General features: G+C 37.4%; 1 protein-coding gene across 3 annotated transcripts in view; it reads right to left on the reverse strand.

Annotated features, from left to right (window-relative positions):
• PPP2R2A (protein phosphatase 2 regulatory subunit Balpha) overlaps positions 1–26,359 on the reverse strand; it is an 83,474-nt gene that overhangs the window by 29,458 nt on the left and 27,657 nt on the right. Inside the window, exons 1-3 of one of the 3 annotated variants that reach the window (XM_027598423.1) lie at positions 25,703–25,720; positions 18,569–18,707; positions 3,431–3,528 (exon numbers count right to left, since the gene is read on the reverse strand). In XM_027598423.1, the coding sequence (XP_027454224.1) occupies positions 3,431–3,528; positions 18,569–18,584 (114 nt within the window). In that variant the 5' untranslated portion in view covers positions 18,585–18,707; positions 25,703–25,720. Of the gene's footprint in view, positions 1–3,430; positions 3,529–18,568; positions 18,708–25,702; positions 25,721–26,359 lie in introns of those variants that run through there. The other 2 variants (XM_027598422.1, XM_027598419.1) reach the window with 2 other exon arrangements.

Below are 26,359 nucleotides of genomic sequence, written 5' to 3' on the forward strand. Positions count from 1 at the left end.
TTTATTAATATTTTCATTATCAAAAAATTATATCTCACCATCTACTTTGTTGCGAAAAGCTATTACATATAAGCTGTGACCTACTTCAAGACATGCTATAAACACTGGATTGGATATCAAAACACGATAGGTGGGATGCCTCATGGAAATCATCTTACCCTTGTGCCTCTATTTTCCTACATGACCTTATTCTATCAGGAGATTCTATCAAACAGAAAACTGTAAGAACATGTTAGTTATGTTACAGGATCACCAGGCTGAAATACATTTGAATTGAATGAAGACCCTACCCTCTAAATGAATACCCAGTTTCCTTGGGGAAAAGAGGGACAGGCAGCAAGAGGTACCCATGAGGATGACACGCAGGGGTCCTGACACATCTGAGGTGTAACAGAAGTGAGACAGAAAGGGGAGTTAAAAGGTGTCAGTATGATTTGCCAATTAAGTGAAGTTCTCACCCAAGACAGGTGAGAAGATAAAGCCACAATAATGCAAATGCCACTGTATTTTGCAAACAGAGCTAGCGTCATCATCAGAGACTAAGAAATGCTCCACAGAGAGGCACCAGTGTGCCCTGAAATGTATGCATAATAGCTGTGATTGTTAGAAGGTGGACTGAAATTTAGAAATAAAGTTCTAATTCCAGAGCTCTGCTATTAAACTAAGCAATGTAACTTGATACAACTTTTCCTGTGATTATATCTAAAAACTAGAAAGGACCACCTTTAAGTTATCTTCCACTTTTCAAACTATAACACTGTTTTACAGATACAATAGGTGTGAATTCATAAAAATCTAATCTAAATATATTAGGTACTGATACAAAGATGCCTCTAGATGTAAGCAGCACATACATTATCAGTGACGTAAGCTGTCCTAAAGACAGCTCTATACTAGAATCTCCAGTATAAGATATGGCTTAAAAATGTGGAAAATAAATTAGGTAATAGGTACCAAATTAATATTAACAAGATCAAGTTTCAGAGGAGGAAATCAATCATTACATCATCATTATTTAATCTATCACTTAAAAATACTGATACTCGGGGCGCCTGGGTGGCTCAGTTGGTTAAACGACTGCCTTCGGCTCAGGTCATGATCCTGGAGTCCCGGGATCGAGTCCCGCGTCGGGCTCCCTGCTCGGCGGGGAGTCTGCTTCTCCCTCTGACCCTCTTCCCTCTCGTGCTATCTCTCATTCTCTCTCTTAAATAAATAAAATCTTTAAAAAAAAAATACTGATACTCACACTAAGTAATTCTCAGAGGACACACTACTAATCTCAAGTTCCAGATAATGAATTGGTCTTTAACTTTTTTTTTAATTTTATTTCTATTATGTTATGTTAATCACCATACATTACATCATTAGTTTTTGATGTAGTGTTCCACGATTCATTGTTTGCGTATAACACCCAGTGCTCCATTCAATACGTGCCCTCTTTAATACCCATCACCAGGCTAACCCATCCCCCAACCCCCCCTCCCCTCTAGAACCCTCGGTTTGTTTCTCAGAGTCCACAGTCTCTCATGGTTCATCTCCCCCTCCGATTTACCCCCCTTCATTTGGGAAAAATGGTCTTGAATTCTCAAATGCAGTTAAGAATGATAGATAACAGTGGCCCTTCTCAAAAAGTCATTTTGCTAACTCCTCCTTATAAGGGCATATATTTTAAATATCAGTACTTTAGAATCTTTGATAGCATTTCACAAAAGAAATACTGCTTCAAATTTTTGGCCTTGTTTTCCAATACAAGTAAAATGTTCAAGCAGTTTCAGTAACTCTGTGTTAGACCTTTTATTCCAATTTAAGGTATTACTGACAGCCTTCAACTATTACTGAGTACATTTATCAAAACCCTACTACATTTATTGAAAGCTCCAAACACCTTTCTTTAAAACAAAAGCAAAGTGTAGACAAGTTATTAACTTCTAGGAAAAAAAAACACTCAAGGGCAGAAAATGCTTATGGGAAAGCCAGCTCAAATTCTGAGTAACAAAATTAACATTCATATTTTGGTTATTTAACATGAAAGGCATTGAAGAATACAGAAAAGATGACATGTCATAAGTTTTGGGTTCTAGTTGTTAGTCCTGCCACTAACCAAGTGATCTCTTAATATCTTGACTTTCTCATTTGTAAAGAAAGGGAAACTGTAATGATCTGTAAGGTTCCATTTCAACTCTTAAGTATTTCAAGATTCCTATGGTCAAGATTTTAGTTGCTTAAAAACAGGAAAAGAAAATTGATTTTGCCCCCCCTTCCCACAAGAACAGTCTCTGACAAGAAAAGCTTGAGTCTTTTCATATTGTCTTCCAACCAAAAAAATAATAAATAAAAGGAGACATATTTAGTGTTTGTGCATCTTCTAATCAGACACTATTAATCATTTTTTTTTTAAAATTAAATTACCTACCTCACTGGGGTGTTGTGAGGATTAATTCATTAGTGTTTGTAAAGCACTTTGAGATCCTCAGGTCAAAGGCGCTATAGAAGTGCAAAGTAGTAGTATTATTACTAGATTCTTTGCTTATTTAAGGAACTTCACAATCCTTTAAAACCTAACTCTGTTATGATTTAGACATCCATTTGTAAACCCTTGCAATTTATGCACATTAACTCTTTTTGGGGATATAGACAGGGACAGGATGTTTCAAAACGAATGATTTTAAAAAAGGTTTCAACTTTGATCTACAAATGGAGAGAAAGAGCAAGGGAAAATCTAGTGTGACAAATTTTGTTTAGCATAAAATTTTAGTGAGAAATCTTGTCAATTAGATTTAGAAGTGTGCCTAAGCTATACCCAAAACAAAACTCACTTTAATCTCAAGAGTCTGCAATGAGAAATTCCTTTCTTCAAAGAGAAAAGGAAACAATTGTCAAATCAACTCATTTTAAAAGGGGTACTGAGCTTGTAAATTATATTACATGGGTATATATGCAATTGTCATTTAAAACCGTTTAATTTAAACCACAGTAACAGTATTAGTATGAACTGATGTCAAAATAAGTGAGCAGCTTTTTCTTTAAACTAGCCTCCCACCCCCAATTACACAAAGCAAACTAGGCACTGAGAAGAGAACAAAAGCAATTTTGCTTTATGGAGTTTTTTAAGAGGAAAAAAAAGGGGGGGGCCAATGCTTCAAAACCAGTTAAAATCTTGGATTAATTCCACCACTTCCCACTCCTTTCTCTAACCAAATCTTCTAACAAAGCGCTGTGTTTTTAAATCAAAACCACACACACACACACACACACACAAAGCTAAGAGAGGCAGAGCTATCTATCCATTGGATATTTTGCTTGAATAAACAGGTACTTCTTTAAAAGAAAAAAAAAAAGCCAACATCCTCTGATGAAATACTTCAAGTGCAACAGAAGTTCTAGCCCCAAAAGCAACCTGAAATTTAGATATTAAACTTTAAACACCTACCTCCTGCTCCTGTTGAAAGATGACGACTCTACCACCTTTATCTCCTGTTGCTAGTAATTCTCCAGAATGATTAAATTCTACTGTAGAAATTATATCTGCTGTATAATTGAAACAAAAACAAAGAAAAGATGATGTTAGTTCTTCTTTCCCAACTTACCAGTTTCAGAACTTAGCATGTTTTTCCTAACACGTTGGAAGCCTACAGATCAACCTGTCAATCTAAGATTCTTTCATGCATGTTTTGGTTCTCCAAAAAAAATCCTCTCCACAATCAATCAATGAGACTATTTTAATAAGAACACAAGTAATAAATACTTAAATACTAGTGGTTTACTGGTATTTCACTAAAATGATGAATGTAATCCAATTTATGAAACATTTTGATAGCATCGTTTAACGATAATTATGCTAATTTTCTTTCTCATATACTTCTGATAAGCTTCTTTATGCAAACCCAAAGGCAGCCTAGAAAATTAAAGCAGATATAACTGAAATGGGGGGAAATTTTAAATGTAAAAATGATTTCAGATGTAATTTTAACAGTAAAATTATTAATTCAAATAATGGCCTCTTAAACAAAAGTCTGCAAACAGACACACACATAGCAGAAATGCTTTGTGCTATGCACCTTCCATATGCACAGCTCTTCTTGTGGCTCCCAAACACCACAAAGACTACTAGAATTGGTCATGTTACACCCAAAGTCAGTGCTAATTTCACAGTAAGATCAAATAAGTTACAGGGTTTTTCACTTGCTTTTTGACACCAGAGCCATTTTTCTAAAGAAAAAAAATCTAAGTTACAGAATTAGGCATTAAGATAAAGCAACTACACTATAAAAATTACCCCTGTTAACTAACAAGTTCTTCACTATATATATAAAGTAGTATGCCGAATTAGGAAAGACTCTGTCATATGCACTTGAAATAAGTAAACTTTTCCTACAAGAGAAGGGTCATTTTCTGGTATTAGCTCACTGTAAGAATTTAAGCATGTTGACTTGATATAATAAACAACACTGTATACCTTAAATCTTTAAATTACTGATGAATGTATCATTTTATAGTTTTTTTTTCAAGACCAGTTTGATTTTGGAAAGCTTTCTTCGCTTTTTCCATTGTCTAGGTTGTCTAGGTCCAAGACACTTGACCTTTTTGGAACACTCTGAGAATCTACTCAAAGTTACACATGCTGTGCCAGAAAACTGCGTTATGTTTTAAGTGTGTACAAAAATTTGCATACACCTTCAGATGGTATGGACAGCACCCTACTTCCAGGTTAAAAACCCAGAAGCCCCCCCATGGTCAGTGGTATCAGGAGGAAAGAGTTAAGTTTAGTGTTTGCATATGTAACATAAAGGTGTAAAATTGAATATATAAACATAATACTGAAAAGCCATTCTATTTTTTATTAAGTTTTTTATTTTACTTCCAGTATAGTTAACATACAGTGTTATATTAGTTTCAGGTGTACAATATAATGATTCAACAATTCTATATATTCAGCGCTCATCATGGTCAGTGTACTCTTAATCCCCTTCACCTGTCTGACCCATCCCCACCAACTTACCCTAACATGCTTTATTTTTTAATTTTATTGTTATGTTAGTCACCATACATTACATCATTAGTTTTTGATGTAGTGTTCCACGATTCATTGTTTGCGTATAACACCCAGTGCTCCATTCAGTACGTGCCCTCTTTAATACCCATCACTGGGTTAGCCCATCCCCCCACCGCCCTTCCCTCTAAAACCCTCAGTTTGTTTCTCAGAGTCCATAGTCTGTCACAGTTCATCTCCCCCTCCGATTCCCCCCCAATACTATCTTTTTTTTTTTTTAACATATATTGTTTCAGAGGTACAGGTCTGTTACACAATTCACAGCGCTCACCAAAACACATACCCTCCCCAGTGTCGATCACCCAGCCACCCCAACCCTCCCACCCCCCACCACTCCAACAACCCTGTTTCCTGAGATTAAGAACTCCTCGTATCAGTGAGATCATGTTACTTGTCTTTCTCTGATTGACTTATTTTGCTTAGCATAATACCCTCTAGGTCCATCCACCTCGTTGCAAATGGCAAGATTTCATGTTTTTTTTTGATGGCTGCGTAATATTCCATTGTGTGTGTGTGTGTGTGTGTGTGTGTGTACACAATGGAATTGGTGTACACACACACACACACACACCACATCTTCTTTATCCATCCATCTATTGATGGACATCTTGACTCTTTCCATAGTTTGGCTATTGTGGACACTGCTGCTATAAATACTGGGATGCATGTGCCCCTTCAGATCACTACATTTGTATCTTTGGGGTAAATACCCAGTAGTGCAATTTGCCATGCTTTATTTTAAACAAATACCCTCAGTAAAAATTGTATTTTTCTTTTTCAACAAGAAAGTTTTTTACTTGAAGCATACTTCAGAATACATGGTTCTAAAAATATATATATATAAAACATTCCATCCAAGAAAAACAGAATACACATTTTCTTCAAGTACACACAGAAGAATCCCCCAATTAAATCACATAAAAAGAGACCTAACAAATATTACAAATTTAAGAAGACTGAAATCATACCAAGTATATTTTCCAATCACAATGGTACAAAACTAAAGATCAACAATAAAACAATGTTGGAAAAGCTACACTGTAAATATTATTTAATATGTAAGTATTAAACAACACACTACTGCACAAGCAATGGGCCAAATAAGAAATCAAACATAAAAGCCATTCTACTGGGTGCTCTGTACTGTACTTACTTCTGTACTGAATATGTTAAAGGGTTAAAAACATACACAGTCCCTGCATTTAAAGTACATTAGAGTACAGTTTGAGACAGAAAATAAGTAGAAGCTAACAGTATCAGACAGAATATATGGACTCACTTATTTGAAGGTTAGGTTCTAAAATTGGGGAATAAGGTAAAAATCATACATAATAAAATTATCTTTAGATTCAAGCCCCTCAGACAAACATAAATTCTTTCTGCTATCAGTCCAACTCAGCCAATTTCCCCTACTGCAAGGCTGGTTTATGGTTTCTTTGGCTAATGCATCAAATGAACTACTTAATTTGAATATAAAGTCATGCTACACCAAAAATATCCATGAACTCTAGGACTCTTGACTTGGCAAAATGCTCACACCTAACACCAGATTCATCTTCCTGTTCATCCAATGACTAATAGGCAGGGTTGGCTCAGTATTTAAATTATCTCATCTTTTTCCCAGGTACAAACTGTTGCATTCACTTAAAGAAATCACAACTCCTTGTTAAGTAGATAAGCTGTCATGGCTATAACTTAAGAAGGGATAAGTCAATGATGATGGTATGAGTAGGCCTGACTAGCTTCCCTGCTGAGTAGTGAAAAGCAGGAGGGACAGGTATGCTCCAAGATGGGCTCGATTTCCAAAGGGGGAGAAGTCTTGATCTTCCTTAGGTGATCTGGACAGGAAAAAAATCTAGAGATGATTAAGTCAGAAAGGAGGTCATTATAGTAAAAGGGCTGAAGAGAGATGTGGGATGGGGATGGTGGTGATGGGGAGTCTACACCTATATAATTCTTAGAAGACAGAACAAGGATCAAGTAATAAAGCAGCCTTTATTACACTACCCTCCTCCCCTACCCAGGTACTAAAGACAGTACTGATTGACGAAGCAAGTTATTAATGCAGTCACTGAACATGTGATAGGGAGGGGAAGCAAAGAGACGCGTGTGGGTCTGTGTCTGTGCGCATGTAAGAGAGAGAAGGGGAAGAGGGAAGAGGAGGGAGAGAAGAAGAGAAAAAGACCAGTATTTTAGTGCAAGCTGCAACAAGAATAAGACATCTATTCTTACATATGTTAACTAACTAGAATTTAAATAAAAATTTGAAAAAAAAAAAGACATCTGTTCTCACAATGGTCACTCATCCCAGGAATGGTTATTTTACAACAACTAGAATTCCAGAGTAAAGTTTATAAATGCTTAATACTGAACCACCTTTGCAGCAAGGGTACAAAATTTTAACAGGTACACTGGAGAGGCTGAGGAATCCTAGAAACAACTAAGCAACTGGACTAAGTATCGAGAGAGGCTGAATGTTAGGGAAGGGCAAGAACAAGATACCATACACTACAGAAGTCAACCCACCTTAAATCCTTTTGGAAGGAAGAGAAATAATGGGCGAAAGGTATACAACTTTCTCAATTTACAGATATTCTTAAGATACTGTTGTTTTGTTATTACTCATCTTGCCAAAAGCCAACGAACAAAGAGAAAACTTTAGAAATAGTCAACAAAACCACTGCTTAGTTGAATAGTGTAAAGCAACTGTATTTGGTGGAGGGGTGGGTGGATAAGACTTGTGGCCTCCTTGCTGTGATTTTTATACTTCATGTATTTAATATAGCCATATTTCAGATAAGTAAATTATTTTCCTGGTTTATATGATGGAATTTAAATAGGCACTGTGTCAATGGCGTTCCTTCGTCCCCTCCCCCCAAAAGAAAAGAGCTACCATGATTTCTGGATGCTCAATCTTCTGCACAAGCGTAAGAACCATCAAACATACACAAGCACCTATTAAATTCCAAGTCTGTGGATGATGCTTTTTAAGTTTTTTTGACTTGTGAAATGCCAAGATCTCACAGGGTCTCACTGAGAATATGACATATGAAAGGGAGAAATAAAAGGAAGAAAATCAAATGCTGCTTACAGAATCACAAAACATCCAGGAATCACTTATGAAGAACACTATGAAACTGAGCTTTGAACTGCACGTGCCACAGCATACTGGCATGCCAGGAATGGGTTATGAGTTTGACTGGATACTGCAGAGCACCCAAATCTGTTACCCTCCTATCACGAACAATCTATTTACCTCAGTGTGCCATACTGAACATAACTGCTTTCTAGGGGCACCATGATCTGCAAAAGGTGAGGAAGAAGCATGGCGTGCTCCCATATCACACTATACCCCAGCAAGGTTGGCCAAATATAGGTATCAGTTTTTGGAAAATTGTAATAAATCCACTTCTAGAAAAAATGTATCCTTCTAATGTTTCATACCATTTTTAAAAAATAGAGGTGATGACTGTAGAAAATCCACAACAGTGCTGTTCAACAGAACTGTGTTAGAATGGAAGTGTCCTGTATCTGCACTGTTTAATACAGTCATCACAAGCCACACTTGGTTCCCACACTGAACAGACGAAGTCTAAAACATTACAGGGTGGACACTGACTTCTACTGCAAAGCCAAGAATGCTGGACCGAAGATAATTTTGAACCTTTGAACAATGAGCTATGGGTAAAATAAAACAACTATCTTACAACACATGGACTGCTGCCCCAAGGAGCAGCAGGATGAAAATATGTGTTTCATGAAAATTTAGATTCCTGGATACTAGTTTTAAAATGAACTATTAATGAAAACTCGAGAATGCTTTACTTTTGAGATTAAGGTAAGTATAACATACTTTTAAAAAGCAAAGACATTAACCTGTTATATGAGACATACTACTAAACTCAAGGGATGGCCCATCAACTGGGCCATATTCTCCCAAACCAATAGCAACAAACAACAAAAATCAAAGAACAAAAACTTCCTCTTTTAAAGAAAAAAATAAGGTATTTCCTACGGCCAATAAAAATGTTATTTCACAATGAAAAAACAGCCTGTGTTAATCTTATAAAAAGAACATTCTAATTTAGTTAATAAAAGGAAAGGACTCCCTTTCAACTGCCCTCCTGCCCACTAAGTCAACACAGAGCAATTTTAGGCAGAGACTGAATTCCAAGCAACATAAAGACAGCACTTAAAGGCACAATCAAGTTTTTAGTAAGAAAACTTAATGTTTTTGTTTTTGACCTTTATTGTTAAATCTTATATACTGTTAATAAAAACCAAGGATTTATAATGTATTATATAAAATGAAACTCATTTCTTCCAACATTTTCCTTTCCTTCTAAACCATCAGTAGCCAGGTTTCATTCGAAGGCAAAATAACTGCTTTCTTTTGGAGGCGGACTGGTAGTTTGGTGGTGGTAACCGTGACAATGGTTATTATTATTGGTCTGTTTTTATTTCACCAGACATAATGTTTCCTTCTTGTTACCTATCTTCCCTATTTCTTAAGTGGTATAATAAACAGGGTACAGAAATATAACATTCTCAGCATAAAGATCAGACAAGGGAAAATTTATGGTATATATACATAGTAGTAATGAACAATAACTGCCATATATTAGGTGAGCAAATAATTATTAGCTCTGACATGTGGGTGAAGGTGAGGATGAGGGTTAGGATTGGTCTTTTGCTTCTGGCCATGAGGGAAAACAAGACAATCTGGATGCATCCTCTTGCTGGGAAGGACTAGAAAATGGGAACAAAATACTTTTCAAAATACTGTTGAACCCTTTAGACAAGAGAATGGAATCGTGTATTTAACCCACTTTACTTTTGGACAGTGTAGTCAGACAGGAAGAATTCAAATACAGACCAGCACTCTCACTTAGTTGTGGAGACAGAAACGGGGGCGGGGGGGGGGGGTCAGAGAAAGCAGAATCAGCTGGAATTTGTGGCAGAGTATCAAAAGAAAGTTGGAGGGATTTACAGAGAGGACACTTAGGATCCTTAATTGAATACCCATCTGAGCATTCCATAAGGCCTAGGAAAGAACCACCAAAAAGCTTACGAGGGCTCAGAATTGTTAAGGATCCCTACCAGCTGAGGGGCGCCTGGGTGGCTCAGTCGTTAAGCATCTGCCTTCGGCTCAGGTCAGGATCCCAGGGTCCTGGGATGGAGCCCTGCTCTGCAGGAAGCCTACTTCTCCCTCTCCCACTCCTTCTGCTTGTGTTCCCTCTCTTGCTGTGTCTCAGTCAAATAAATAAATAAAATCTTTAAAAAAAAAAAAAAGGATCCCTACCAGCTGGAATAGAGAAACCTCATAATTGAGGCACCAGATAAAGTCTTCAGAAGAGCATCACCTTAGTAGTGACTAGATCAGAACTAAAGACTGAATTTGTCCTAACAAAGCTAAAAGTAAACTTTTCTAAAAGAATCAAATTTACTTCAAGTAACGATGTGCTAGAATAAAATCCAACACTCAACAATGTAAATTCACAATGTTTGGCAACCAATCCAAAATCACCAGAATGTAAAGAAGTAGGTTATGTGACTAATAACCAGAAGAAAAATAAACCAATGGAACCAGAAATGACAAAAATGATGGAATTAATAAGGTCCCAGCAGACAAGAACCTTGAAACAGCTGTTGTAAATATGCCCCAGAACATAGAATTATGAACATGTTGAGAAATATAAAAGACAAAGAAGGAACACCTAAAAATGAAAAATATACTGGATGACATTAACAGATGAGATACTGCAGTAGAAAAGATCAAGAACTTGAAGGGCTAGCAATAGGGGAGGGGAAAAAAAGGCAGGAGCAAAGCAGGAAAAAAGAACAAAGACCTGACTTGTAGGATACTAACGGGTATCTACCATATGGGTCACTGCAGTCCCAGAAAAAAAAGTGGGAAATATATATATATATATAAAAAGACCAGTATGTAAACTTTGAAAGTAGTATAGAAAGTAGTATAGAAAGTAGTATAGAAAGTATAGCATGATGACACTATATGTAGAATAGCCACAAGAGATCAGTTATAAATGCAGACTTATGCAGGTATATAATAGTGGTAACTCAAAAACCATCAATAGCCTGCACCGGTGATGTGACTTTGCAAAATCATGAAGAATCCTTTGTAAAATTCTAGTATTTCAGGGGTGCCTGGGTGGCGCAGTCAGTTGAGTGTACAACTCTTGGTTTTGGCTCAGGTCATGATCTCAGGGACCTGGGATTGAGCCCTGCGTAAGGCTCCATGCTTGGCACGGAGGCTGCTTGGGACTCTCTCTGCCCTTCCTCCCCGCTCACTCTTTCTAGAATAAATTTTTAAAAAATTCTAATATTTCAAAGCAGAATCTTCCCTTGATTTACACAGTAAACCTCAGTACGTACATTAAACCCATGCAAAAAAATACTTGATAAATAAAAGAGTTATATTTTAGGCTCAGAATAAGTTTTTTTCAGCATCATGAAAATTTGGCAGAATATTCTAAGTCATGCAGAGCAGGATGATTTTTTCTTGTTCAAGATTGTCCTGCAAACCACCAAACAGCTAACACACCTGGCCAATGCCTAGTAAATGCCAATAATGAATGCCTCCAATCATTGGTTAAATTAAGTAAAAAAGAATTCAATAGGACAAGAGTTTATAATGTGTATATTTCATAAAAAGTGTGGTAGAGATGTTAACAGTCATGAATCTTTACACCCAGAGATTTTTACTATATATAATTCAGGGTTATTAGAAATAGAGGAATTGACAAAAATTTTAACTACAGCGTAAGATTGACATATGCCTCTCCATGCCTGACAGATTTAAAAAAGGGGACAGGGAAGAAGGGGGGAGGAGGAGAAAGTATACACATTGAAAAGATATAATTGATACACACCTGCAGAGAGTTTTATACCATTATAAATAATTAGTATCTTCCAAAGAGCTATGCAACTTTTAAAAAACTCATCCACTGAGCCACAGACAGTCCCTTAAAGAATTCTAATTACAAATTTAAAGACCACATTCTCTAACCACAATAAAATTAGCTGAAGATTAAGAACCACTTGGTAATCTTACAATTCTAAGGCAAAAGATAAAAACCAGTACTGCAATAAAAATACTTAAAAAACATTTACAGAAAATTAAGTATATAAATATTTAAGACAGAATTGTTTTTGTAAAAAAACAATACAGTGATCACTTTAACCAACTTAAAAAAAACTGAAAGAATAAGAAAACATGAATCCCACCACTAAGAGATAACCACAGGTGACAGCTAAACAGTCTTTCAGCAAACTTGCACAAATTATAAAATATGTATACGATGTACTTATATACACTATGATTTCTGTAAAATCTGTAATGGAATTATAATAACTTTACTCTTTGTTTTAATCTCACAAACTGCTTTGTAAAAGAAGACAATCATCACTTTTGACCCCACTTCTGAGAGAACCACTATTATTATATTAGTATATATCCCTCCAAAGTTTGTCCATGTATACCTTACATTCTCAGTGCAAAAAAATAAAATCTATTTGTATTAAGAAAGAATGTCTACATTTTATCATTGAGTTTAAAAAAATTACAAAGCATATTTGATCCTACTTGTGCGGCATAAATAAAACAATCAGAGCATTATGGAATTAGTTTCCAGAGCTCAGACAGGGAGACCAGGTTAACACATCTATAGCCATTACCATAATGGTAACCTGAAAACTCTGACAAAAGATGCATCTCTAGAAGGTAAAATAAGTAATGAGATACCACTACATACCATCTGAATGACTCAAATTTAAAAGAGAAAAAAGATGACAATGCCTAGTGCTAATTATGAGCAAGAGGAACTCTAACATATAGCTGATGGGAATGGCACATCCACTCTGGGGGAAAAAAGTTTTGGCAGTTTCTTATAAAGTTAAAACACGACGTGACCTGATAATTGTAATACTAGATACCCAAGTGAAACAAAAACCAATGGTCACATAAAAATCTGGATGCAAATGTTCTTAGCAGCTTTATTTGTAATCATCAAAAACCAGACACAACCCAAAATTGGGGAATAAATAGAATACAATATAGCCACACAATGAAATACCACTCAGCAACAAAAAGGAACTACTGATAAAAGCAGTAACGTGGATTAAACTCAAAATGCACTGTGCTAAGCTAAAGAAACCAGATCAAAGGTTACATACTATATAATTCCATTTATCTGACATTCTGGAAAAGGCACGACTAGAAGGACAGAAAACAGATCAGTGTCTGCTTAGGAGTTGGGTAGAGGTTGACTACAAAGGGACGTGAAACTTTTTGGAATGATGGAACTGCTTTTCATCTTGGGAGTGATTATATGTCTGTATGGTTTTTTTTTTTTTTTTTTTTAAGATTTTTATTTATTTGAGAGAGCACGTGCACAAGGCAGAGGGGCAGAGGGAGTTAGACTCCGCATTGAGCCTGGAGCCCGACGTGGGGCTCAATCTTACCACCCTGAGATTTATGACCTGTGCTGAAACCAAGAGTCGGATTCTCAACCGACTGTGCCACCCAGGCACCCCATCTGTATTTTTTTTTTTAAAGCAAACCTGGAAGAACTGTATGCTAAAAAGGGTGATTTTCACTGTTTGCGAATTATATCATTAAGAAAACAATATGAACCTTTGCCCTAAATATACCATCTTCCTTTCTACATAGCACTGGCCAAATTCTCTAGAAAGGCTGATGTTTTACATACAGCTTCCACATTTATACTTACGCCCACTCTTATGCTTCCTTCTTTAGCTTGGGTGTGTTGTCTGCCTTGCTTGAAATATCACCTTTCCTATCCCCATTCCCTTAGCCCTTCTGTACATGGCCCACCAGGAAAAAAAAAATTTGTATTAGGTTTTGGAGGGGTAGAAATACACCAGAGGGATAACATATATAGACATAACAAAAGAAAAATGTGATTTTTACACAATAACTAAAGACAAGTGGACTAGGAAAAAATACTTGTATTTCCAAAAACAGCTAACACAACATAGTAAGACAATTCACAGAAGAGCAATACTGGTAAAATATAAGAAAATACCCACTCAAAATTCAACTAATTTTTAATTAAGACACCATTTTTTATCTATTAAACTAGAGGAAAAAATATAAATTGTTCTACTTACATTGTAGAGAGGAGTATATCTGGTTATTCTGGAAAACTATTTGATAATTTAAATCAACAGCCACAAAGCATTGATTCTCTTGGAATCAAGAGACTGGAATCAAAGTTCCAGAAGTCATCCTATCAAAATAATCCAAAAATTTTAAAAAATGTATAAAGATGCTCACTGATGCCTTCCAGTTATCTAAAGTGTTAGGGAATATAAGGGAAACATCTGATGTTCTTATTCTGCCAATATCCTTTCATATTTTGCTCTAATTTTTCTTGAAATCCTCTTCCCTTTCCACCCTTTTCCCTTGGCCCTTCATTAACCATTAGGCAAGAAGGCGGCGGCACCTGGAGATGTAGTCTCAGCTGTACTATTAAGATATAATTTGACCTTGAGTAAGTCAATTATGAACTTCAAAATTTGCAAAGAAACAATGACAGAGCATATATAACATGTATTCAGATACTTAACACATCTAGGGGAGGAAGAAAACAGAATAATGGCAGGAGAAAAATTATGTGCTTTTATCAGGCAACTTGGAATATGGAAAATTAAAGACCTGAAAGGACAACACATCTGCAAATGCTGCGTAACTCCACCCATGACCATGGATCTGAGTCCACTAGTCCAGACTGCACTCTGACAAAAATGGATCTCAGATTTCTTTCTTTGTAACCTGGAATTCATCAGCAACAGTGATTTAACACAAGTTACTTTCTGTAAGTTATATGCCAATCAATGGTGAAATCAGAACGGAACTGAGGCACTGAAGCATGATTCTGCTCTGCTCAACTCCCGCCACTGCTACAGCAGTAAACCATCGTACTAGAGATTCTATGTCACCGATCACTACTCACTCTCCTTTTATGAGATGGGGTCTTTCTCACTTTTAAAGTCACACACATAAAAGTCACAGGCTACTTAACCTCAAGTCATAATGCATGTAACACATAACAGAGAAGTTCCCCATTTTTCAAGACACCTGAGGATGATTTTTCAAACATCACTGAACAAAAGCTACACAGCACAAAAGTTAACTAAGCTGAACCTGTTTTCCATAATTAATTTTACCATAATTTTAGATTTACATTAAGAGTCACAAAGACAGTAATAGACAGTTCCCGTACACCTTCAACGCAGGTATTTCGTTATTTGTTAGCATCTTACATTTGCTATGGTTTATCCGTCACAACTGAAGAACCAACACTGGAATATTAACTAAACTCCACACTTCATTCAGCTTTCACTCATTTTTCTTCAGTGTCCTTTATCAGTTCCAGGATCCCATCCAGGATCCCACATTACATTTAGTCCTCTTGTCTCTAGCTTCCTCTGGTCTGTGACAATTTCTCAGACTTCTCTTGTTTTGGATGACCTTGACAGTTCTGAAGAGTACTGGCCAGGTACTTTACAGTATGTCCCTAAATTTGAGACTGTTTTTCTCATGGCCACACTTGCTATTATAGCTCACTGGCACGAAGATCACAGAGGTAAAATGTCATTCTTATCATGTCAGGCCAGGGTACATTTTAACAATATTACTTATTGATGTTTGCCAGGTTTCTCCACTATAAAGTCATCCCCTCCCCCCATGAGGTAGGAAGTCATTAAGTGCAGCCCACATTTAAGGATTGGGGGTGTTAAGCTCCACCCCTTTGAGGAGGAGTATCTACATAAATTACTTGAAATTCTTCTGTTGGGGACATGTGTCTCCCCTCCCCCACTTATTTATTCGGTTATTTATCTATATGAACTCTATTTATTTCATACTTTGGGTTATAATCTTACTATGTCATTTATTTTGTTGTGCAAATTATTCCAGATTTGGTCATTGAGAGCTCTTTCAGGTTGGCTCCTGCATCCCTCTGTGGGATGCTCCCATCCTTCTGGTTTTTTCTGAGCACTTCAGAAACTTTTAGAAAATGTGTAACTTTCATATATCCTTAATATTACCAAATTAAACATGACTTCTTTTTCATTCTATAGTTACATACTAACTATGTAGGAGTTCTGAAGAGAAGAATAAACCATACTGAGAACAAAAGGAGTAAATACTGTAAATGTCAGCAACGTAACTAAATTCTCATCCGTGGAGTATCCGACCAGGACTAAGATTTCTGTCCTGAAATAGATTTTTCATTTGATCAGCTGAGGTTCTAAAACTTAAATTGTATGTTAGCTTTCTTAGAAGTTTTAACATGCCTGCAATTTGGACTTCTGCATATTGATCTGTACTCATTGTTCTCTTTTCAGAAGCTGGGGAGGTGGGGGGTCAGAACACAGAGTGTATACTGATCACCTTTAGCTCTGCTGAAGTCAAAGGCCTGCTGTCAGAACGTTCTGATAGCACAGAAATTCATTCTCATTTTGATCTGGTTTGCTTCAACACTCAGAGCTCCCATTAAGAAGCATGCTATTTTGTTTGAACACAATCTATCTTCATGATCTTTTCCCCTTTATTAGTTCAACATACCCTAATACAGCAAACACTGAATTTAGGATTGACCCCACATAGCTAATTAGAGTATGATTAACCCAAATTTCTTCTCAAAGGTAACTAATTACTTCCCAAAGTAAGAAAATATTTTTCTGGATAATGCATCTATAAAACGCTAGTTTCTTGCTAGCTTCTTTCTTGTAGGCTAGCCTCAGGTTCAGTTATTTCCCATTATGATGCTCCTTTGTCACTGTTGACCTCTAGAGGGAGCTCAAAGTTTTTGTTACCTTTTCTCAAAGGTCAGTCTGCTCCTCCCAGAAATGTGGTATATTCAAGATTTAAGAACATTTTATTATGGCTTAAAAAGCAAGCTGAGTGTGTGCCATCCCTTTAGCAGTCTCTTGCTCCTGTTAAGTAAATAAGGTTTGACCCACTCACCGGCTCCTGGGGGAGTGGGCTCCAACCATTTCTTTCTGTTTCCCTTCCAGACTCTCCTCTCTTTCCCACTTGGCACTGTCTAGGGCATGTTACTATAGCCAGAGAGGCTGACTGGAGGATGGCTGTAAGAAGTGGGGGCAAATGCTTTCTTCTTGCTGACTCTTGTTACTTTCAGTGAAGCAGGCCAGCGTGTCTCTATCTTCCTCATGTCAGGGCATACACAGAATATAGTATTTGTATGGCACACTAGTATAAAAGATTAGGCTGTTCACGTCTGTTCAGTCAGAAACTCTAGTCAGCTAAGTAAGCCCTCTATCCAGCCCAGCAGGTATCCCCAGGAAAAAGGGATCATTATCTTAGCACACCTGTAAGAAACTTGTAGAGGAATGATGAGAAGTCAGACTGGACATTTCTTCACTTCACTTGCCTATATGAACCTGAGGAAGTAACTAAGGCTTTTAAAGACTCAGTTTCCTCATCTTTACCTATCTCACAGAGTTGCTTTGAGGGCTAACCAAGCAATAAATGTAAAGAAATGAGCATTGAATGTGGCACATAGTAGGCACATTGGTAAGCAGAAGATGTTAGCTGGGCTTTGCTGTACAAAGAAACAAGCATTTACCCTATCTGTTTCTAGGCTATTGAGACCAACCTGGCTTAGGTCAAGTTCTCCAAATGGTCCAACAAAGCTCCCTTGAGCCTGAGGCTATGAGGCTAACTCCCAAACTACTAACAAAGTGTTAAAGCGGCCCCGCTTTGCTGCTGCTTTGCACATACAGATACTTTTGACTTAAGATGGGGTTACAGCCCAATAAACCTATCGTAAATTGAAAATATCGTTAAGTTCAAATGCATTTAAATGCACCTAACCTACCAAACATCATAGCTCAGCCCCACCTACCTTAAATGTGCTCAGAACACTTACATTAGCCTACAGTTGGCAAAATTATCTAATACAAAGCCTGTTTGATAATGAAGTGTTGAATAGCTCATTTAAGTTATCGAATAACTATCCTGACAGTGAAAAATAAATGGTTGTATGGGTACAGATTCTTTTTTTTTTTTTTTTTTTTTACAGATTCATTGTTAAGTGTATTGGCTGTTTACCCTTGTGGTCACATGGCCAACTGGGAGTGAATATCATACTGTGTATCGCTAGCACAGGAAAAGATAAAAATTCAAAGTACAACGTCTACTGAATGCATACAGCTTTCGTACCACCATAAAGTTGAAAAATCTTAAGTCAAACCATCATTAAGTCAGCAACCGTCTGTACACTCACGAAGCCTCAGGCTGAAGCAGGACTGGTCGTGGGTAAGATTCTGTACTCCTAGGTCTCTGGACCAAAATATCACTTTGATTAAACCATGATTTCCAATAATAAAGTAACTGCTAAAAGGCTTTATAATAACCTTTTTCAACCTCTGACTCAGTGAACAGGAACATGTTATGTGATAGGCTCAACAAAGACCACTGGCTATTGATGCTCATACAGAACCTACATTGTAATGTTGCCATGAGAGTCAGGGTCCATAGGGTAATTTCCAGAGATGTGTTCTGGAACCAGTCTCCCTTCTTTTTAACTTGTTCCTGGATAATCTGATATCATGTTTGGATAAAATGGAATGGAACCATACCCTCCTGCAACAAAGAACAGAAAGATAAACAGTTGCTAATACATTTACTCTATAGGTGTGATCTTAACAAACAAGCCTTGGTGTATTAATGTTATATAATGTTAGAACGAAGAGCTCAAAATTGACCATTCCAAACCTAAAGTAACTGGCTCATAATTCATTCCACAAAGCAAATCACCTCATTAAGTTGCCTTATCAAAATATAATGCACATAGTTTCCATGGAGATTATACAAAGTAGTACTGCATAAAGCTTGTACATTTATGCATGCCTTAAGATATTTTTATAACCAGAATTGGCATCTGGTTATTAATATCTGCTTAAAATCTTTACAAACTAGGATTATTATGGCCATGCTTTAAGAACCAGAAAGCCCTCTGTTGTCCAACTGTCCGGGCAAAATCACAGCCAACTCTATTTTGTTTTGACAGGATTCCACTTGCTCACCTATGAACCGAACCGCTCACCTACAAATCCCGGTAGGAAAGAGCAGCCTGTCTACAGAAAGAAGTTAAGAGTTCATTAAGATATGTTACAGAAAGTTTTACAGACTTTACCCCAACAATAAAAGGGAGCCCACTGGGAAGTTTTAAATACCCCGAAGTGTTAAATACAAGTACTCCAATTAGATGTGCCTTTAGATTACTCAGGCTGAAGTGAAGAGAACTGGGAGAATGGCGAAAGTAGAGAGAAATCTAGAGACAAATTCTGGTAAGCAATGATAGTGATCTGAGCCAGTATCCTATAGTAACAATATTAGCATAAGTAGCAAACATTTAAAATGCACTTACGGTATGTTAGGTATTTAACCCTCACAACAAACCTATAAAATTGGTCTTATTAACTATTTTATTAACTAAACCACAGAGGCAAAAAGAGGGGACAGAAGTACAGAGATTTTAAAATACATCTATGAGGGGCGCCTGGGTGGCTCAGTCATTAAGCATCGCCTTCGGCTCAGGTCATGATGGGATGAGTCCCGCATCGGGCTCCCTGCTCAGCGGGAAACCTGCTTCTCCCTCTCCCACTCCCCTTGTGTTCCTGCTCTCGCTCTCTCTGTCAAATAAATAAAATCTTTAAAAAATAAATAAAAAAATAAAATACATCTATGAAGTATATAATGCAAGACTTGACCACTGATAAGGTGTGGAGAGCTAAAGATGAAAGCAAGAATAATAATGTCCAGTTTCTCATGGTGGTTGAATGTACTTAATACCATTAATAGATTGTTATTTGTCTTATAATAAGCATTAACAGCAACTAAATGGCAGACACAACTTTGCTTTAAAGAAAAAACTTAACCTCCATTGGCTAAATAATACAGAAGATTACGACATGAATGACAAGGTACCAAAATGCTCGACCAAAAGGAATACGTCACATTCTATGACAAAAAAGGAAATTTAGGTCAGAAAATTATTTTCACCCATCGTTTCCCTTTTATCCTTTTTCTCAGCTCTGGCAGGTTAGTTTGCTCAAGGTGATACTCCTGACCTTCTTTTCAACTGTTATTTACACTGCATTTCATTGTCTCCACCATACTTTTTAAATATTTGTAAGCATGCTTATCCACTGATTTGAAATTTTCACAATTCCGTTTTCAAACATGCAATTTCTTTCATGAATCTCATTAAAAGAGAATTAAACATTAAAGGTTTTCTCCACTTACTTGAACTAAACGTTTATTCCTCTAATTCTGGAAGCTGGTATTATTTTTTTTTAAATCTCATACACTTCTGTGGTTTTGCTCATTTTTAGGAAAGTCATCCCTTCAACAATATTTTAATGAGCATCTATTACATGCTAGATACTCTGGGTCATGCTAGCATTTCTAGCTGCTAGGGATACAGGAGTTAAATAAGACAGACAAAAAACTCCCTGCCTTCATGGAACATACATTCTAGTGTTGGGGGCATATTATAAACAAATATAAAACGTTTCAAGTAGTGTTAAGTACTATAAAAATAGGAAGACCAAAAAGAGAATATAAGTAATGGCGGTGGGGCATTATTTCAGGTAGTGAGAGAAAAGCCTCTCTGAGGATGTGACTTAAGCAGAGACAAAAATGAAGAGAGAATTAGTCATCCAAATTTGTAAAGGAAAATATTCCAAGCAGGCAGCCTAAGTAGAAATGAGTTTGCTAAATTTGATAACACTAATACAGAGTAAGGTGGTAGAGGAGATGGCTCATTTAGCAGAGAGGTCTGACCATATACAGCTTTGTAGGCCATGGTAGAAGGACTGTGGATTTGTTTGAAGAGTGGTAAGAAGCCATTGCAGGACTTCTACCTTGTTTTAAAGTGATTATCTGTTGTGTGAATACAGGCAAAACTGGAAATGGAAAAAAAGGAGACTAGTTCCTGAATTACTGCAGTAGCATAGGCAAAGATGATGATGGTCTGAACTCAGGGGCAGCCACAGAGAGATGGATAAACTCAGAATATGTTCTGAAAATAGCACTACCAGATTTAGGCTGGTGGATAGAGGTGTCAAAGGATATATCCAAGGTTTTAGAACCAAGCCCAATGGAGGAAAGGCAGTTCCATTTACTGAGGAAAAAGACACACCAGGAAGGAGCAGGTTTAGGGTAAGAAAGGAGCCAAGGGGCCCCTGGGTGGTGCAGTCGGCTGGGCAGACGTCTGACTCTTGGTTTCAGCTCAAGTCATCATGCTTTCAGGTCTTGCGATCAAGCCCCATATCAGGCTTTAGCTCATCAAGGAGTATGCTGGGGTTTCTCTCTCCTTCTCCCTCTGCCCCTCCCCACGCCTGCTCCTGTGCTCTCTCTAAATAAATAAATAAATCTTATTAAAAAAAAAAAAAAAGAGGAGCCAAGAATTTCATTTTCACATCTTTGGATATTGATTTCAACCACACATGTAAGTTGAAATGTCGTATAGGCAGCTAGATAGATTTGACAGTTTAGGGAAGGAAGAGGAGATATAAATTAAGGTTATCATTAGCTAACAGAAGGCATTTAACACTAAATGTGATTTCTTAGTGAGTGATTACAGAAAACAAGAGGTCTGGCCTGACGCCTGAGCCTTGAAGCTCTCCCACATTTAGCACTGAGGAGGAGGAGCCAGCTGGTAAAGGAGACTGCACAGGGAACTACCGGTAAGGTAGGAACAGTTTTTCTGGAAGCCAGGTGAAATGTTTCTAAAAGGAGACAGTGATGAACTGTGCCCCAAAAGTGCACAGAGATCAAACAAAATGAGGGCTGAGAAGTAAGCTTGGATTTGGTGGCACAAAGATATTCTGTGTGATTTCAACAAAAGTGGTTTCAGTGGATTAAGTGTCCTTAAAATACAACCTGTTTTCTGTGGCTTTATTTAACAACTGTCAGAGGGAGAAAGAGCTCTGGAGTTAAGCTGTTGTAGGTTGAAATCACTGCTCTGACAGCCTGAAATCTGGTATATGAAGGATATTCTCTTTAGATTTGCCATCAATGAAGATTTTCCCTTTTATAGATCTTAGGTGATTCTGAGAAACAGAGGGTTAAACAAACAGGACTCTGAAGCTGATGCATCATGCTTCTGAGTTGCTGACTTCCCAGTTGCCTGGATATACTGAGTAGGGTTTTTTCAAGAAAAGTACTTGAGTGACATACTTTCAGTCATCACAAGCCTGAAAACTGCCATACTGTTATCCAGCCTATGTGAAGGCTAGTTTCACCAATTTAAGATTCTTAGGTTATAATAGCTTTTTCCTCGGGGTTTTCTAAATGCCACTCCACTATCTTTTAGCATGGTGCTATCCCAACAAAACTTTCTACTGTAACAGAAATATTCTATTCTGCACCGTCCAACATGGCAGCCACTAGCCACACATAGTTATTCATTGAGCACTTAAACTGAGGAAATGAATTTACCATATTTTTAACTAACTTAAATTTAATAGCTACATTGTTAAAAATACAGTTCTAGCATACAGAAAACAAATGAAATGCCTATCTGATACACCTTCCTTTTCAGATAACCTGTTTCTTGTCTGGGTACTTGTACTAACTATTTCTATATCTTAAAATTTTAAAATCCACTGAGCTATTCCTAGGTATGGATCTCATTTATTTTGCTTGGTATGCACTTTAGTTATCCGTAGAAGAATAACATTAACAGACCCTACCACATATGGGAGTTGTAGAGAATTTCAAATGAGTTTCAAGGTGAACAATGCTTGGCACATAATAACTGTTCAATAAATGTTAGCTACGTATTCTCTGAGCCCTTGTGATCTGTTCTCTCTAGGTCAAGATAATTTTTACTGTTTCTCTGACTTTATCTTTTATATGTTTGCTCTGATCTCGCACTCTGAACCTTTATTATACAGTGGGTCTATTCTTTTTTGTTTCTTATACTTGGGCCTATAGTTTCCATCTCAGTTTTTCCTCTGAATTATGGGACTATTTCTAAAGCCCTCTGCTACCTCTCCAAAAAGCCAACAGTTAAGAATCACAAATTTCACTTAAGAACTCCTTCCTGTTCTCTGATTCTTTTTCTTCAAATGTTCATGAGTCTCTTTGAGAATACCAATTAGTTCTTTAAACCACACTTTCTCTCATTTCTTGCAATAAGTCTGTATCATAGCCTATCACTTGCTCATAATGGTCATCTTCTTTTAGACTACTGAATCTGTGTCTAGCTTTCTGTATATTCAATTTAAAGAGAAAGACCTATGTTTATATAACATCTGGGAATTGTGTTAGGTTCAATCAGAAAGCATTCACAACCAAGTTCAAAACTTGGGGGGGGGGGTATGTGTTCACATTGTTATTTCCTGTCTTAGTTCTCAATTGCTGCCTAACAAATTATCTCAAATTTAGCAGCTTAAAACAACAAACATGTATTTTTCTGTTTTTGTGGATAAGGAACCTGAGTGTGGCTTAGCTGGGGGCATCCAGCTCAGGGTCTTTCACAAGGCTGCAGTCCGTGTGTCAGCCAGGGTCTCTGTCATCTCAAAACTTAATGGTGGCAGGATCTGCTTGCAGTCCAAGCTCATACACATGACTGCTGGCAGGCATCAGGTCTTCACTGGCTGTTGGCCAGAAACACCAGGTCCTTGCCTCATGAGCTCCACAGAGAAATTCACAAAATGGGAGATTGTTTCTCTCAGAGCAAATGAGAGAGGACAGCCCACCATGAAAGCCAGCCAAAGCCTTTTTGTAACCTAACCTGAAAAGTTTTGCCGTTAACCCATTCACTTTTGTCACACTTGGAGAAGCAAGTCACCAGGTCCAGCCACACTCAAGGGGAGGGGAATCAGATACAAGACATGAATATCAGCAGGCAGGGATCACTGGGGGCTGTCTTAGAGGCTGCCTGCCACACTTCCTTGGTCACCAGAAGGACTCAACAATCTATAGTCGTCAAGTAGCGGCAGTGCAGACTGAAGGCAGCTTTCAGAGCAGGAACTTTCAACTTTGTGCTTCATGGTTAGTCTCTCTTCCTGCAACCATGGGTAGCTAGCTGCTCTTCACTGATCATATGCCCTTGGTAATAACCATTCTGAGTCATTTAGTTTCCAATCCTTGCTTCAAAGTACAAAATATCATACCAACCACCTACCCCATGGACAACCCTTAAATTCTAGCTCAAAATAGGTCTTTTTTTTTTTTTAAGATTTTATTTATTTACTTGACAGAGAGAGACACAGTGAGAGAGGGAACACAAGCAGGGGGAATGGGAGAGGGAGAAGCAGGCTTCCCGCCGAGCAGGGAGCCCGATGCGGGGCTCAATCCCAGGACCCTGGGATGGTGATCTGAGCCAAAGGCAGACGCTTAACGACTGAGCCACCCAGGAACCCCTCAAAATAGGTCTTTAGCCACACTCTTGGAGGGCTTCTCAACCACCAAGTTAACCAGAGAGAACTTCCCTCACTACATTTCTCATTTGTACCTTTTCCTGCCAAAATTCTTTTTAGTTTAGTTATGGCACCCTTCCAAGGTTTCCACGGAGACCGAACTCTCCCATTATCTTGTTGGTCATTTCAGTGTATGTTTGTCTATTTGTTTTAACATATGGGCTTAGATCATCATCTTCCACCGGAAGTCAACACAGCGATTTGTTTAAGTAAAGCACTTTACACATTCTTTAAAACACTCTGTTTTGATAAATATGACAGGAAATGCCTGTTGGTTTTCCTACCCATGAATTCATTTCTATTGTTGGGTAAAACAAAGATGTTTTAATCTACAACATCAATCCCCAGGATACATTCTACTACGGGAATTTAAGTAACTAAATTTTGATGATTTCCAAAAAACGCAATGTTACCAAACTTAGCATAGAAACACTTTAACAATATACTTATAATCCTAAAAGGAATCAGACACGCAGCTGTTCAGCAGCATGAACTAGTCACACATGGTTGTAAGGAAGCCCCTACAACGATGTGCCCAGCAGTAGGTACCTAGCACTGTGAAAAGAACCTAACATTTAATCAAAGACAAATCTTAAGTCAGAATACCAACAGCACTGTAACTCACAAACCAAAATATCCTTTTTGGAAAAAAAAACAAAATATCCGTTTTTGGTTTAACAGAGAAAAAAATTTTTCCTACACTGTATTACTTCTCTATCCCACCCTCATTCCCCTTAAGATAATTCATCTGCCCTATTTTCTTAGAATACTAATAAACAGGGCAGGAGGAGAATCAACAAAAACTATATCAGATGTCAACAGATTTTTCTCATGTGATGATATCTGGTACAGAGTGTATACTCTCTGGGATAAGCAGAATTCAGGTTTCTTGTCCTCCACTGATGAATATGTAGGAAACGGAATTAAGAAGGGACTTAACACAAACAACATTAAGCACAAATAACATACTGCTCCAAGGGACCTATCCTACAGAAGCAGCCAACCTGCACAGACATGTAAGGCAGAGTGCCTGAGGGATAAACCCTGTATCTGAGCTCTCATGAGATTTCTAGGTGATATGTTCTTAGTCAAAGAAAAGGGATTTTCAAACATTTTAGCACTTTACTTAAGGAATAAAATTACCTGTTATCTCAAATGAAGTTGGAAGACACAAAATCCACACACAAAAATCAGCGGTGCTTCTAAACATTAGCAATGAACAATACCAAAATGAAAATCATGTAAACAATTCATTTTACGAAACATCAAAAAGAATAAAATACTTAAGAATAAACTTAATCAAGGTGAAAGACACACTGAAAACTACAGAACATTGCGAAAAGAAATTTAAAAAATGGAAAGACATCCTTTGTTCATAAACTGGAAGATTTAATACTGTTAACATGTCAACACTACCCAAAGTGACCCACAGATTTAATGCAATCCCCATCAATATCCTGATATCCTGATGGCATTTTTTGCAGAAATAGAAAAATCTACCCTTTCATATGGAATCTGAAGTGACCTGAACAGCCAAAACAATTGGGGGGGGGGGGACATCAAAAAACAAAGTTGGACGTTTCACACTTCCCTATTTCAAATACTACAAAGCTACAATCATCAAAATGGTGTGATACTGACATAAACACAGACACACAGACCAATGGAAATAGCGACCAGAGAGATAAACACTACTCTATCCCGCCTGTGGTCTCATGTGACCACACATATGGTCAAATGCTTTTTGACGTCTTTTCAACACATGGTGCTAGGGAAACTGGATATCCACATGCAGAAGAA

This window comes from Zalophus californianus, chromosome 2, assembly GCF_009762305.2.
Source record: "Zalophus californianus isolate mZalCal1 chromosome 2, mZalCal1.pri.v2, whole genome shotgun sequence".
NCBI classification, from domain to species: Eukaryota; Metazoa; Chordata; class Mammalia; order Carnivora; family Otariidae; genus Zalophus; species Zalophus californianus.